The 16,402-nt window shown below is 37.2% G+C and overlaps 1 protein-coding gene across 1 annotated transcript in view; it reads left to right on the top strand.

Annotated features, from left to right (window-relative positions):
- The window catches only part of LOC128858204 (protein sidekick), a 102,842-nt gene that overhangs the window by 10,819 nt on the left and 75,621 nt on the right, over positions 1-16,402 (top strand). Inside the window, exons 3-4 of the mRNA XM_054094272.1 lie at positions 150-277; positions 695-1,000. Of these exons, the coding sequence (XP_053950247.1) occupies positions 150-277; positions 695-1,000 (434 nt within the window). The remainder of the gene's footprint in view (positions 1-149; positions 278-694; positions 1,001-16,402) is intronic.

The following is a 16,402-nucleotide window of genomic DNA, read 5'->3' as shown; positions in this document are numbered from 1 at the left end:
CTCTTTCGAATAAACCAATAATATACCCAAAATGTTTGGATATTTGTCATAATTTTTTTTAATAATATAAAAAGAAACTACTATATGAACCACCCTGTATAGCTTTTATGTGCAGACAGGTAATTGTATTTCACAAATTGCTTTTTCAGATACACACTTCAGGAGGATAATTCACTGATCATCAAGAAACTTACCCTAGAAGATGCAGCCATGTTTCAATGCCTCGCCAGCAATGAGGCAGGTGAAAAGAGCGCCTACACTTGGTTGCGTGTCAAATGTAAGTACCTGCAAAGCCAATGAAATATCTTTAATAATAAGAGTTCAATTTGTGGTGCATTGAATACTCATACATATCATACATATCTACATCTAAGAAACATCAAACAAGAAAATGAATACATCCACAACTCATTCTCATTCTGTACATAAATATGTATATATATTATATGTAGTATAATATGTTTGTCCAACACGAAATGCTTTTCATGCTTTCCCATATACACATACAGATATTTCATATTTCTCTCATATGCTCTCTCTTCTCTTTCTTCCTCGTTAATATCTTGCATTTGTTCGTGTGGGAAAACTACAAAACAAAAAATTAAAATTAACTAACAAATATTTTCCAAATATATTTTCCTCATACTAAATGCTCGAACAAACTAATAATTCCGTTCGATATTCTCAACGGTAGCTGCAATGGATAATCATGATAAAGGCTTACTACCACCACCACTCAAAGAAACCACAACTACTACAACTTCCACTACTAATTCAAGGCATAGTGTACGGCGCATGTCTACAGCTAATAATAATCGACCGAATGCAATTCCGGTGCATTTTGTTGAAAAGTGTAAATCATCGTCATCGCAAGGGTACGTGCGCAGTTTGTTGCAACGCTTCAAGCGTCTAGCACAACCGCGTATTATCCAGCGTGTAAGAGCATCATCATCGCATTCTGGCATGAGTACTGGCTATCGCCGCAAGGATTTTCGCTTTGGTATGGGCCCTAAAAGCTATTTATCATAATACTATACCTGCACATCCAAACTTTCCATTCATTCATTCGCACGTTCTATTATTTGTAAGCAGTAGTTGCGTCTTGTTCTACACAAATTTTTGTATTTATATGCTTTTGTTTGAAAATGGCGTTATACTTTTCGAGTTCACTGTAGTGAGTTAGATATTAATTGCCGGGTTGCATGCACAATAACGTTTAGTTCTGAAGAAATTGTTTTGGTTTTTTATAAATTTTAAGCTTAACATTAACAAAGTAGCAGTGGTGGAAGAATTTAAAAAACAATTCACATACACATACATACATACATACATATGTATTTGTCAAAATGATAATTTATACACATGCATTTGTTATTAAATATTTGTTTTAATGCAATGTACAAAGATCAATGAATGTACAACTATATTTTAGAGATTTGTTTCTAGCTTTGCGTCCATATTTAAAAAAATTTTACTCGTACACATATTTTATACAAAGTTGTTTCTGCCAGAACTACAATTTTTTCTCATCTCATCAAAGTGAAGCATATCAGGGCATAGCATTCTGCATTGATCGTAACAAATGGTAGTCAGAAGGGACAATATCCGGGCTGAACTTAGGGTGAAGTAAGACTTGCCGTCCGCTATTTTTAAGATTGGTTTTAACGGACTACGTAGCATACAGCCAAGCATTGTCATGATGGGAGATCAATGACTCGGGCTTGGTCGCCCATTGCAGCAGTTTTTTTTCAATTCTCGCTATCAGGTATCGTTCCCCATTAATGTTTGCATACCGTTCTCATCTCACCAAATACACAGCATCAGCTCCGAACCACGGATATTCGGCTTCGGAGTAGATATGTCGGTTTGGCCGGACTTCGCATAGGATTTCTTACATTCAGAGTTCTGATAATGAATAGATTATTTCCCCCGATGCAAAAAATACTTCCCTTTGTAGTTTAGTTTATAGCATTAGAAATTTGTATGATTTACCTTTTCTTTGTTAATCCAAAATTGTTGTTTGGCGACATCTCGAAAACTACGTTATAAAAAAAAATATAATTAGATTTTCGTACTCAGAGACCGATTTTACATAGGGATGGTCTGTATCTTGGGCAAAAAATCATTAATTATTAGTAAACCTGCACCATTTTGCTGGTTTTAAAATATAAAAGAAGCCCGGAGCACTAAATTTCTTAGGAATTGAGGCTGCAGCTGTATAAAATCAAACTAACCCAAGAACTTAACATAACAGATCCCGCCGGGTGGTCGGTGATTGAGTCTAACAACAGTTAAATGTTGGCCTAAATTTTGCTAAAACAAAAATCATGTTTAGCGATGGGGATCGCTTTGTACAAACACAAATGAAAACAAGCAAAATTGTCCACTTCGGGACGATAGCAATTTGCGCTAGATACTCTGACCCTAAATGCATGCCCATAAAGTCTCTGTTTGGTGGGGTTTTTGATAATTGCGCGGCATCATCTGCTCGCACATCCTTTGAAATTAATCGGGTGAGCCCTATTGATTGATGATAAGTAAAAACTTTTCCAAGAGTGAATACCACAAAATTTTTCTGAGTTATATTAGGTTACTTTAGAGTGCCCACTTGGACGAAAAAAATCAAATTCCTCTTTTGTTGTACCATTGCAGAGGGGGAAAAATAGGGAGAAAATAGGAGAAAGTAGAAAAAGGGGGTGCGGGGTTGATTTGCAGATGGCGTCCAAATGATGACTGAGTTACGCTACACTGATGAAAATCATCAAGTGGCTAATACCCGGGCCTGCTATATCAGCAGGCACAGCAAGGAAGTGAGAGCCATGATACCTAAAATTTAGCTGCGTGAAAGCAGGGCAGTTAAGAATAAACTGTTGAGCTGATTTCACCATACATCTGATCCTCAAAGTAATGTCGAATCTCACAGCAAGCATACCTCGGGACAATGTGCTGTAAGCGCGCTTACACAATTTGAGAGCCAAGACTTTGTTAACCTTAGAACGATGTGGTCAGAAGGATCTTGTGGCATTACAAATGTGTGTACTTGTCCACACGGTGTACTTACAAGGAGCAGACCACAGGTAGTCAAGGAGATCCCAATCCTCTCATTCCGCAGGGAAACAACCTCACAGCCGCTAAATAGCTGGCTCAACTGCCCCGCAGTTTTCTACAATTTCACTGGGGTCAAGTGCCCAGATGAGCGTAATATCAAAAGATTTGATAGTAGTCCGATAGTATGAACTTTTCTTAGTAATATTTGTTGGGGGTTTGGTCGAGGTTCTTCACCTATTTGTGGCGTGCGTCTTGATGTGGTTCCACAAAGGGAGAGGCTTCCAGTTCTAAGCCGACTCCGGACGACAAATGTTTTTTTTTGAGGAGTTTTTTCATTACAGAAATTCATTCGGAGACATTCCATTATCTGCCGAGAAGCAACCGCTAAAAGAGGAAAAAACTTGTTGCACTTTCTAATGGTAGTCACTGACTAACCATTCGGCAACGGCGGCCGCTTACATGTCGTCCTTACATACATTTAAAAACCCAACGTCTTTGTTATTAGGTCCATCGTTTTTTTTATGCGTATTACTTTTATGAGGTGAGCAATATTTCTAACCATAAAATAATATTGCATACAATTTAGGTGATTTATTATTATCACAATTTTTATTTACCAGAGCAAATTAATTTTTTCGGAAATTTTGAGCATAAAGCGTGTTCGTGAAGCTCGTTCCGAAATTGCTGAATTTTGACCAAAAATAACGTCTGATGAGCATCGCCCAGGAATGGTTGAATGACGTCAACGATGATGAAGATTTGTTTAAAGGGTGACGAATCATGGGTATATGGTTATGAAATCGAAACCAAAGCCAAATTGTCCCAATGGAAGAGTCCAAGAGAGCCAAGAGTCGATAGCAGAAAATCACCGAACACGCAAAACACTTGTCTTATTTGTGGCTCTCATAAACAAACTAAACCTGCTATGTTGCTAAAAAAAATAATAATCGAAAGTGGAGTGTACGTAGCCCGCGAAATTTAAAAATTCGCCTTATATTTTGAACACACCTCGTATACAAGGTGGTACCAAATTATTCACCCTATCGGAAGATAGTTGATTTTTGCAAATGGCGTCGTACGTCAATCGTAATTGACCCCTATGAACTAGACAGCTGCGATATACAAACAGACAAGCAGTGGAGCTCATGACGATCAAATGAAAGGTTTCCACCACTCAAAATAATTGTCTTTTTATTTAGTAGCATGCACAATTATACACACAAAAAAAATTAAAACCAAAAGGTCTGTGAAGATATTAAAAATATCCCTAATGCAGTTGCTTCAATAGAGAAATTCCGTACAATTTTTAAACATAAGATATAATTAAAGTTTTTGGCATAAAATCGAAAGGTATACACATAAAGTTGAATATTTATTAAGTAATTAAATTCCCCATAAGTTATTTTCATTTTACATCCTCTTCCTACTTTTTGCGCGCTTTATGGGCACTCTCCTGTGAAAAGAGCACCACAACGCCATCTGCTCATTAATTAATAGTTAATTACCATAGTTATACAGTGCCACATGAATATACCTGAAAATGTGCACAAAATTGCTGCTCTTTCTCCACTCATAGCCACTAAAACTATCCAACAGGAACTTACTCCGAAAATTGCCTACAAGTGGCTCGTAAAGAAAGCACAAGTCACTATGGCTTGCCACACAAAATCACATGCCTACATTTTCATACATAATGAGATAGATTCACCCGCATACACGTGGCCACGAAATTACCATATAATGTTACTCACATTTCGTTGCACTCATTTTATTTGCTTGACTGTCACTTAAGGACATTTTCGCTTTGTCACACAAATTGTGCGGCACAATACTTCGGATATGTTACTTACGGTAGATAGGTAGGGAGGTTGATGTGGATGGCGGTTGACAGTTTGTCTACCTTAGCATATGAATTTTCATATACTCGTATACTTTGTAGGTTGAAATGCTTTCATTCCACTTTCCGTTGCTATGCCATTGTCGTTTTAAGAGATTTAATATGAAAATTAAGAATCAGTACAATGCGGGAAGGTAAATTATCCGGATAAGTAAGATCCTGAAAGTATATCTCATGTGCATGGGGATGTAAATTTATTTGGGAGATGATGTGACCATATTTTCAGCTGAATTCATGCACACGTATTTATATGCACACACATACAAACATATGTTTCAACCGGTTACTGGCTGCAGTCATGAATCTCCTCCTGCGTTTCGCCTCGCTCATATATTTTTCTCTCAACCGGATTCATTCGCCATTCTCAGCACCATCTAGCTTTAACTGTTTTATTTAAATGCAGCATAAATGCTTCATCCCAAAAGAATGCAGTTGAACGTGAGGCATTGACCACGTATGCACACATTTTATTCTCTGTTACTTCCTTGCATTCATACATAAATACATACATACCGTATGTGCGCCCTCCACCCAAAGGAAGTGCAATTCACAACTCTCAGTTCAGCTCAGCTCAGTTCAGCTTATCCACCTGAGATAAATGTGGCGCAGCACATGGCAATATTTTCATTGTCTTTCTTTCGTCGCCAATTGGCAACAGTTAAAGTTCATAAACTACATTTCATACATACCTTGCCCACCCCTCGTATGGCTGTGGCATCTCAAACTGTTCAGACTCAACCATGCTTCACTTAGCTCTACTTATCCTTTAACTACATATGTTTTTTACTTGGTATGCGTTGCTCCGTCACACTTTTAACAATTACTCATACATGGCTTTCTGGCATGAAAAATGTATAAGTTTTTCAAGAAGCTGCCATTTTAAGAATTACTTTCCATTTTTCCTTAGCTTTAACTTTCCTAACACAAACTAATGTTGTCTCGTAACGCTTGTTGTTGAGTTGTTTTTAACTTCTTACAGCTCGTGTTGAATACATATATACGCATATGAATATAAATTATTGACAGGTTAGGGCCTCAATTTTTCGTACTTAGTTCAATGTTGACCCTAAAATAAAATAACTCACTTAAAATGGGGTGCTTCTATATCACAAAACTCGTTTCTAAGCAAACGTCGTAGAAATGCTTTCAGGTTTCCGCTAGCTGTGAATTAGCGAACGTTTTGTAAATAACATTTTCTATGGCATGAAACATGCAGTTGAAGACACCATATTTGGCTAAATTGCCGACATGCCGCTCCAAATTCACTCAGCTACAGAACTGGTTTGTATATGTAGAACCCAAAATCCCAAAAGTAGTTTTTAACTAACGATTACCTATCGCCACGTTCACTGTTTATTAATCGTCGAAATTTCCATTTGAAAGTTCATTTTTTACAGTACACATTTTCTCTACAAGGGATTTTCTGTCAAGGGTTGATAGTGCGATTTTGATCGAAGGATATTCATTTAAATTCCCTCACTAATGATAAACTGAATATATATCTCACAGGCCCTTGACGATTGCGCAATCATCTGCGCAGGATTGGGATATGGTACCCTGACTCTTGTCGTTTCTGCGACCAATCTCAAGAGACCCCAATACACATTTTCCTCAAATGCGGTCTTATAGGGCGGAGAAGGTTGAGAACATCGATCAATTGCAGTCAGAATAAAGGCATATATATTACGCTAATCCCAACTTAGTTCTATCTTAAGTTTAATATGGAAACTGAGAGTAGAGGATGAGATATTGTGATGAGGACCATGAGGTCAAAGCGCTATAAATCTATCTATCTATTACTTTAAATTTCTCTGTATCTGAAATATTCCCATAACATATCAGATTCCAACTGACATCTGAGCCTAAATAAGCTACCAGAGTATCAGAATACCACAGGGAGGGCTGTGATTTCGGATCGGAGCTATTTAATATTCCGATGTCGGACGCTCTAAGAAAGGCTGCGAAATTTTCGGTAGCCTCATTCGAAACAGTCAGCATCAGAAGGCAGAAACTTATGGCCAACTGCTGCTATTTTTCGCTATGTCAACACCTAAAGAGTCGCCTCCTAAACAGAAAAACAAAGATTTCACTGTATCGCTCAATTATTATTTCCATGTTACTATACGGTAGTGAAACGTGGACACTCAGTGATGCGGATTAACAGAAGCTGCTGATTTTCGAGAGGAGAGTTCTAAGAAAAAATTTTGGCGCCATATGTGATAAAGGTGAGTGGCGGAAACGCTACAATCATCAAGTCGGAAAACTATATGCGAACTCATCTATGATAACCACAATCTTGATCAATCTGTTGATGGGTAGGTCACATATTGCGGTCTAACACAGATTACCCACCTCAACAAATACTCTGCGGTAACTGCCACAGACAGAGAAGAAGGGGTCCGCCCACCGCTTAGATGGATTGACGATGTAGACGCAGGCTTATAGGATTTCGGGCATGGGATACACAGGCACGAAACCGAAACAATTGGAGGCATATGCTACAGTAGGAGAAGACCCGATCCGGGTTGTCCAGTTAACAATGATGATGATGATACGCAGAATCTAGCTCGTATACACGGATAACATATGTCGAAAATTCTCATCGTCTTCCACATATAGTACGTATTTTCCTGGAATAGAGCTATACTGCACACAAAGGAACACTTTTCATTATGACCCGTGAGATTAAGCTCCTAGCAACTTTAAACCGGTACCCCGAAACCATTTTAAGTTAGTCCTGCAAGTTTTACCTGACTACTCAGATCAATTATTATTATTCTTATTATTACACCCCAGATCTTACTCACTCATATATCAGTCTCTTAGGCGTTGACCAGCTAAGACAACAAATCGGTTGCGGTCTCACATGGGCAATGAATAAACGTCATCTGGTCAGCTCGTTGGCGGCCTTATTTTCTGCAATCCCGCAATGGCCTACATGGAGTTACTATGTTTCTGCTTGCCAGAAATTAAAAGGTCTCATAACAGGAATATGAGAGTCCAATTAGGAAAGTCTTTATAGTCGGTTGGTCAATTGAAGAAGTAGAAAAAAATTCGACTTTCTTCCCTGTGGCGGTGTATTCTGGCGCTGGTTGAGAATGTACCATAAGTACCTGAAGGTCAGTAGTCTAAGTTGATATCGTGATAGGGAGTTTAGTTTTGAAGTTCATATACATCTGTGCTACTTTAGTGCTACATTTTTAATTCGAAACCAGAGCTTTACAGAAGTAGTTTTTATAGCTATTAAATCAGAAATCAAGCACCTTTCTCAGCCAGCAACTCTGCTCAGAACACTTATTTGCCGTTCACCTTCTGGTAAACATCCATCAGATGTCCCAGTTTGAGTGTCAATTAGAAATATTAAAATACAAGCTTTTCTGTAGATGTGCAGACACATACGAGCATGCATTGAAATAAAAATTCATTAGCTGAGTTGGCCCAGCAGTAAGTTGATCTAACTTAAAATCAGTAAATAAATTGCCTCATATGGAACGGTATGGGTTCTATCCTCATGTTAATAGGCAAAATGGCAAAATCGATGCTAAAACTTCTAAAGACTCAAAAAATGTTGTACCAAGAGTTCAGCGTGACCACCACCCAGCCTTCGTAATGATTTGGTGGCGAGTATCTTGTAAAGGCGTTACATCTCTTCATTTCGGCGAATAAAGCGTGACGCGACGAAAGTGTACGAGGAAGATGTCTTAGAAGGTGTGGTGAAGCAGTTGAGCAGTACCTCTTCAATGGAGAGCGTTGGATCTTCCATAAGATTCCGCTCCAGCTCACGAGGCAAAAACCATCCAGCAGTGACTAAGCAGAATATTCCTGGGTTCATAGCGGTAGACGGTTGGCCTTCTAAAAGTCCAGATCTGAATCCATTGGAATACAGTTTTTGGTCAGAATTGGAGAATATAGCCTGTCGAAGACCGAACAGAAATTTGAAGAATCTCAAACAATCTTTGGTTCTAACAACGGCATCAATATCCATGGAAACCGTGCGTGCTGCGATAGCTGCATAGCCTATTCGTTGGAAAGCTTGTTCAAAAGCAAATGATGACCATTTCGAATGAAAATTTAAAATGTTTGCTGTGCTGCTTTTGTAAAACAATAAAAGGCGTGCTAAAGTGGTTCATTACATTAAATTCTGCCGGGTAAATACAGGCTTTAGTGGGCCCTAACTTCAGTGCTACGGTCGATAGGGCAGGACCTGAATATTTGCCGGACAAGCAGGATATTATATTCAAATCTCAGTTCTTTAGAAGCACAGATAATTTTAATCTAAATTAATTTATATTTTTCTATATTTTTTCTAAATGTCCGTACATGTAATGTAAGTCTAAAAATTAATAATTTATTAATATTCAAAAGCCACACAATTAGCATTTATTATCTTCAAAAAGCCGCTTTACTCGCGAATCACAAATGAAACCATCAACTTACTCCATAAGAAACCCTAGTCAACTTAAAAGGTCACTATCGTCATTGTTTCTTTTGCTTTTCGCCCTTAAGCGCCTCAAATGGGTAAGTGCAGCGGGTGAACGCTGCTCAAACCCATTTTTCACTAGTTCGAACAAAGTCATGATGCGCATAGTATGAAAATTTAAAATTAGGAGACCGTCCCTATTTTTGGCTAACACCGCTTTTAAGTTTATTAAATGCTGACCAACCCACAAACTTATTTCGTTATTGAATTTAAAAGGAAGATCTTTCGCAAAACACTTACACTTACAAAGGGTATATCATCTTCGTTTTGACGAGGGTCGAAAAATAGAAAAGAAAATGTTTTCTGTAGATTGATGTTGTATATATGACATGGTTTTGGGGCATTAACGAAAGGGCGTTCGAAATACGTTTTTTGTTTTTAGCTTTCCACTTTAATGAACTGTGAATGTCTTCGCCTAACAAATACCTTTTTTGTCGCTTGCTGTTTTAAACGTAATTTTCTGTACATTTTTTTGTTCATGCTTAAAAATCATCAATCAGTTGTGTTCTTCAGTTCATCACTTTTATTGCCTTCCGTAAAATAATTTTCAATTTGTAGCATTTTAAGCATCAAAAAAGTATATACACCACACGAAAAAATTATAAAACCAAGATGATTATAATGATCTCTTTTAAATCAATAATAAAAAATCTCTCAATATCGTTTCGTTAATTGTATGTTTAAAACGGTGTCTCATAACGCAAATAATTCCGTATTTATTACTGGTATTTTAGTAACGCGCAAATTCTTGTTCTGTAAAAACGAAATCATTATTAGACCAAAAGCGTTTGCATTTGATTTGAAAGTGTACAATGTAAATTAACACGTCGCGCGAACAAGCTATGTCTGAATTTGAGCAGGCACAGATTTTAGCATAGAAAAAGAGAGACCTTACAATGCAAGAGATTGCTACAATTAAAAAAGAAATAAAGCTGTGGATTTGCCTTTGAAATAAAAGTGCTAATGCTTCCAAAACTTAGCGCTAGAGATGTGCGGGACATCAAACGTTCAGCTATAATATTTAAATCAAATAGCCCTGCTGAAATTAAGCATACCCTTAATTTGGAAGTTACTACCCGTCGTGTGCAACAAATTTTGTAAGCGTATTTTAGTCTAGCATATGTAAAACTAGGTCTAGGTACTGAGTTAACCACACGACACAAACATGCCAGATTGACATTTGCAGAAAAGTATCAATTTTGGGAGGATGAGTGGGAAAGAGTAATTTTTCCCGATGAAAACAAAAAATCAATCTGGACCGACCAGATGGTTCCCAAACGTATTGGCTTGATAAACAGAAGAAAAATGAGAGGAGGGGGAGAAAGGCCTGCTTGCAGCCCTGACCTTAGGTTAGGTTAGGTTTTTCAGCCGCATCGCACATAGAAACAGAGATGCCACTTAGACCACGAAATGGGCCCGTTGTGAGCCGCAGGGGCTGGGCTACATTTCCCTCTCCATATTAAACCATCCTAAGCTTTTGACAAAGCGCTAATGGTTGTTGATACCTAAAGTGTATAGATCATAGATGACTTTAAAAAGTAGGATTTTAAAAATCGGCTCCTGCTTCTGGCTAGAGCTGGGCAATTGCAAAAAAGGTGTTGAATTGTTTCCAACTTCTCATTCCTGCAGCAGAAATCATGAGTGTAAACGCCTAATCTCCTTGCATGATTTCTTATGAGACAATGTCCTGTGAAAGCCCCTACTAAGGGGTCTACTCAGTTTTATAATACTCTTGTACAGACGTAAATTTAGCCTTGGCCATGTTTGCCTAGCAATTTCACAGGTGTTAACGCTAATCCATCTTTGATTTGTAGAATTACTGCATCCTTAATGAGATGCTTACAAGTTGCGAGAGGTATCTCCATAAAATTACTTACGTCTGGCATACCGGTACCTTCCCTTGTAAGTTGGTCTGCCCTACAGTTCCCTCGTATATCCCTGTGGCCTGGAGCAGCATTAGATTATACGATACGGCTTGGCCATCTCATTTAGAGATTGGCGACAATGTAAGACACTTCCTGATGTTGTTTGGAATACATCCAGGGATCGTAGGGCAGCTTGGCTGTCTGATAGAATGCAGATATCCGTGGATGATATTCTGTTTATCTTTAACGATTTTAAGGCTTCATGAATAGCGACTATTTTCGCTGGAAAAACACTGCAGTGATCCGGTAGTTTAAAGGATTCATTAATAGAAAGCTCTTCGTAAAATAACCCTGTTGCTACACCGGTGTCCATTTTAGATCCGTCCGTGTAGATCTTAACGGGTGTGTTCGGTGTTGGATTTTCTTCAAGCCAGCCCAGTTTAGAAGGGATTTTCATTAGGAAATTCCTTTCGAAGCAAAGAATGGGAGGATGATAGTCACAGTCACTGAGTATATCCGTAGGAGTCTAAGATGGTTGAATATCCATGTGTGACAGTCCTCCATTGTGAGCTCGCTTTGAGCCTTAAAGCTGAGTATTTGCAGAAAAGATCTAGAGGTGGCAGATGTAATATGAAGCCCTGCACTTAACTTAATCGAAAATTTTTGAGCAATACTTTTTCAATCGGTTTTCAAAAATGGAAGACAGTTTAATAGGACTCGGGAAGTGCGACTAGATGTCGAATGGTCCAAAATTTATCAAAAATTGATTATTATATCAAAAACTTAATCAAATCGATGCCTCGATGACTTCGACAAGTTATAATCAGGGAAGGATTCAACATAAATAACTAAGCTTCAAATTAGAAACAAACCTCAAGAATTCTATTTGTTTATTTAAATATTATATAATAACATCGGTCTTATATTTTTTCGTTGTATATATAAAGTTTACTTTTCTTAATAATTAATTTAAGTGTCGTGAAATGTGTGCTTATGTCTAGATATTTTTAAAACATTTAGCATTAAAAATTTTAATATTATTATAAAAACATTGTTGTTAGCATTAAACTGTTAATAAAAATATAAACAATTTAGAGGATCTTACAATTGTTTCGTCTGGTGCATATCCCGTTAAAAATTGTAATAGCAATTTTTTAATTTTTTTCCCCCTTTTTTTATTTTTTTATATTATTTTTTTATAGCAATATAAGTTATGCCACATCAAAAACCATATAATTTAAACCTTCACACTTAATACAAAATTCAACAAATTGTCATATTGAATTAAAATTGTTGAAATATTCTGGGTGTTGAACCCTACCTTCCCCACCAAAAAAAACGCATATGGCGCATTCAAGATACTATTCATACGATTTCTATGTAGTGAGTCATATTTTTGATAATTATAACTTACTATAGAACCTTCAACAAGAGTAGTAAAACTTATAAAAAATATAATAAAAATAAAAAAAATCATATTAAAAGCATCATTGAAGAAGTTAAGAGTAAGGCCGAGTAAGGCCGAAAAATGCCCTTCTACTTCAAAAACGTATGGCAATATCGACAAAAATAATAATAATCTGGTTTGATTTATAAACTTCATTGGATTCCTGAATGTTAAACTATTAGACAGCATTACTAATTCCACGCTATTGCAGAACTCCTTGAAAGAATAAAGAAAAATGGCCAAATTGTATATGGACAAGTCAGAGGTGCTCCACAATGCCTTGGCTAAATTCGCATTATCTATGTCTGAATATCTTTCTAGCCAAATACATCATACTAGTTTGTAGTGCTTCAACATTTTTCTTCATGAATTAGCAAAGCAGTTCAAAAACAAACACTTGTACATTACAATATATTTTCAAGTTGAGTTTCATGAAGACAAGGTTATATTAGGGGGTTCAACTGGGGATAATGTAAAAACGGCCTCGGGGCTCAAAAAGGCTTAAGAACGAAATAAAAAAAATAAAGTAGCAAAAAAATGAAATATAAAAATTGGAAAAATTGACATATTGTTTTTTGAAATCGTATGCCAGATAACCAAGTTACAAAAAAAACAACCGTTTTCGCGTTATTTAGAATGGTAAAAAAAGTGTTTCATTGTACCGAAATTCGCTCAAAATAAACTTTAACTATAACCCTTGCATTTTTTTTGTTCTTAACGCCGACGCGGAGGTGGGAAATACATTTTTATGCCGCCTCCGAACAGCAAACGCTATTAGAAGAAGCTGATTGCTATAAGTAGAAACTTTTCCAATCATTTGATGATACTTCGTTGCCAAAATGACCATCGAACCTAGTGCCTTTCGAATGATAGTGACTAACAAACTCACCCGGCCGCAGCCAGTGGTTAATAGTGGTGGCGGAAATTTAGATTTCTTATTAAAAAAATGCGTATACCGCTGCATTGCTAATTAGTTAGCCGGAGTTTGAACAAAGTTTGAACAGTTCAGTCGAACACAAAAAAAGTTAGATTGTGATTATTTAATTGACGTTGGCGGCTATACATTTAACAAATTGTATCCTACTTGTTTTTAACTTATTGATGAATGATATAGTATGCAAAAACCTAGGTACGTATGTTTACACATATATATGTATATATGGTATATATATTTATTCATATAGAATATAAAGTTAGTAAAACCATTTTCAGCCTTTTAGAGCTGTAGGCAGATTTCCCAAACGGAAGCAAAACTACCCCACAAAGCACTGTAACACTCATACGCACACACACATACCTATACTATTTATAAACATTTTTTATTGTGCAAACTTTTTCCGCACCAACAATTTATAGCACAGGCTAGCCTGCTTATCAGTTGTCCAGCCAGCCAGTTTTCTTTTCAATCTCTTTTGTAAATTTTCCTTGTTTACCGAAAGTTGGTCGACTCTGAGTTTGAAAGTGTCTTCAAATTGGTTGTCCATCTGAGTGCTTTTGGCGCAGATACAACCCGCAGCCCGCAAAGGAAATAGCAGCAGCAGTAGCAGCTTCATTACGAACGAACTGGCTGTGCATTTGTTAGCTCTCAAACCGGCAAAGTATACCCCCTTACTGAAACAAGCCTATAAGCTGTTTGACATACTTTATATTGTAATAAAGTTGGCATTTCATGATCGATTTATTTTCAAATAGCATCAAAGTTTAATGCCTTTTAACCAATTCGATTGTTTGCCAAATAAGCTTAAAAACTTTGTATTACTCATTTTTCCTGAGTGCTAAACTTAAGTATGTAAGTTCGTATTGTCGCAGCGTTTATACTCATCACATTTAGTTTAATGCGTGAGTCAATAATGTTATGTTCTCCTTAACCAGATCTACTTTAAATATCTGTGAGCCATTGCTAAAGTGGATAGTGCCGTCTTAGCACTAATTTGCTAGTACTCGCATCTAATAAAATATTTAAGCTATTAACTTTTCATAGCTGTGACTTAAGAAGCCATCGCAATGAAAAGGACGTTAAAAATATAAAACTTTTCTATGAAAAGTCAATCAAGTTTCAAGCAAGTCAAATAAGTTTTATTGTCAAAAATTCCAAAAACAAAAAACTAAAATCACAGGACGGACAGGAATGCATGCAGTGCGGTAATAAAGAAGTAAAGAAGTCTTAAAAAGCAGATTGCGTAAACTCTCAGAAAAAATTAGAACACACTAGATCCTAAGGCCGAAGTGGTAGCCTCTTTCTATAGCGTATACATATACAAGGTGGCGCAAAATTCATCACCCCATCGGAAGTTTTATAATTTTTGCCAATGGCGTCATACCTCAATCATTGCAGCTGCGAGGTTGCTAATTGACATCGCGGAGACGACTAATAAAAAGGGATTGCGATACTCTCTGAGGATGCACCGGCTTTTTCAAGATCACGTCAGTTATGGGCTTCGGACCCCATATGTGGCAGTTTTGCTTGTTAATATAGCCGCTGTGATGAAAAATGATGTTGACTTCTCTTAAATGAGCGCTTTGTTTGGTCTGCACAATATTGGCTTTGAAAATAAGTTTGCAATACTTCCCTACGTTGCTCAGGACGATCGTTGCGTAAGACAATCCATTTCGTTCGGCGGATATACTCGGATGTTACTAACCTTTTGTTTACATTTTAACAGAAAATTTTATTTCCAAAGATATAAAACAAGTGTGTAGGTAGAAAAATCCCTAACTAAAAATCTACTTACAAGTAAATAGTTTAAACTTAGTTTAGGCGGCACTCAAGTTAAACTTGCACTAACTGGTTCTAAAAATAAATCACCTTGGAATTGCATGAAACTCGTTGAAAGTGAAGTAAAGCTCTATACTGAAGTCTACATTAGCTAAGGTTAAATAATTCCCTCCAAAGAAAATATAACTCACTTGGGCACTTGCATTTTGATGAGGATGAACCATTGGCATTTAAATGGCGACTAAGTAGTTACGGGTTGATAATAAAATTAACAGGGGTTGATATCCAATCCCATTATCTCAGCAAGCATTGGGAATAGATGAAAGCCATTAAACCTTACTTTTAGTTTTGTGAAAGAAGAGCAACTTTGGATGTTGCATTTCAACCACCAGACATTTGAATTTGTTACTACCCGGTTGGGGCACGCTTCACTCTTGAGAGTTGTGACTTTAGGAGCTCGCACCGGTGCCTCCTATCCACGCTGAGCCAAAAAGACGTCGTTATCTTCAAAGCTAAGGTTATTGCCCACCTCCCCAATAGCAGACCACAGTTAGCCTAAGGATTTTGTATTTGTTTTGCTTGCACGGGAAAACCACCACGCGTTCCCCCTTCTTAATCAGCTCATCCGTTACGCACGGAATATATTATATTATCTTCTCGAATTCATAATTGCCTCTAGCTACTGCACCGTGTCCATTCCTACCTTAAGGGGATGTGGATAGAGGAGGTTCTGGTAGAATCCAGTGCGAGTGTGCACTTGTTAGTAGATGTCAAGTAAGTAACTGCAAAGTTCCTAAGAATCCTAGATTGCTTTTAGTTGAAATTAACCCTCTCTCAGCCTACACACGGCATAGACAGCTATAATTTTGTCTACAATGCACAAACAAACCAGAATACAATGAGTTTCATTGTGAACTAGGTATGAACAAATCATCTAAGTTACAATATG

This window comes from Anastrepha ludens, chromosome 3, assembly GCF_028408465.1.
Source record: "Anastrepha ludens isolate Willacy chromosome 3, idAnaLude1.1, whole genome shotgun sequence".
NCBI classification, from domain to species: domain Eukaryota; kingdom Metazoa; phylum Arthropoda; class Insecta; order Diptera; family Tephritidae; genus Anastrepha; species Anastrepha ludens.
This window is presented reverse-complemented; position numbering and strand designations above follow the sequence as displayed.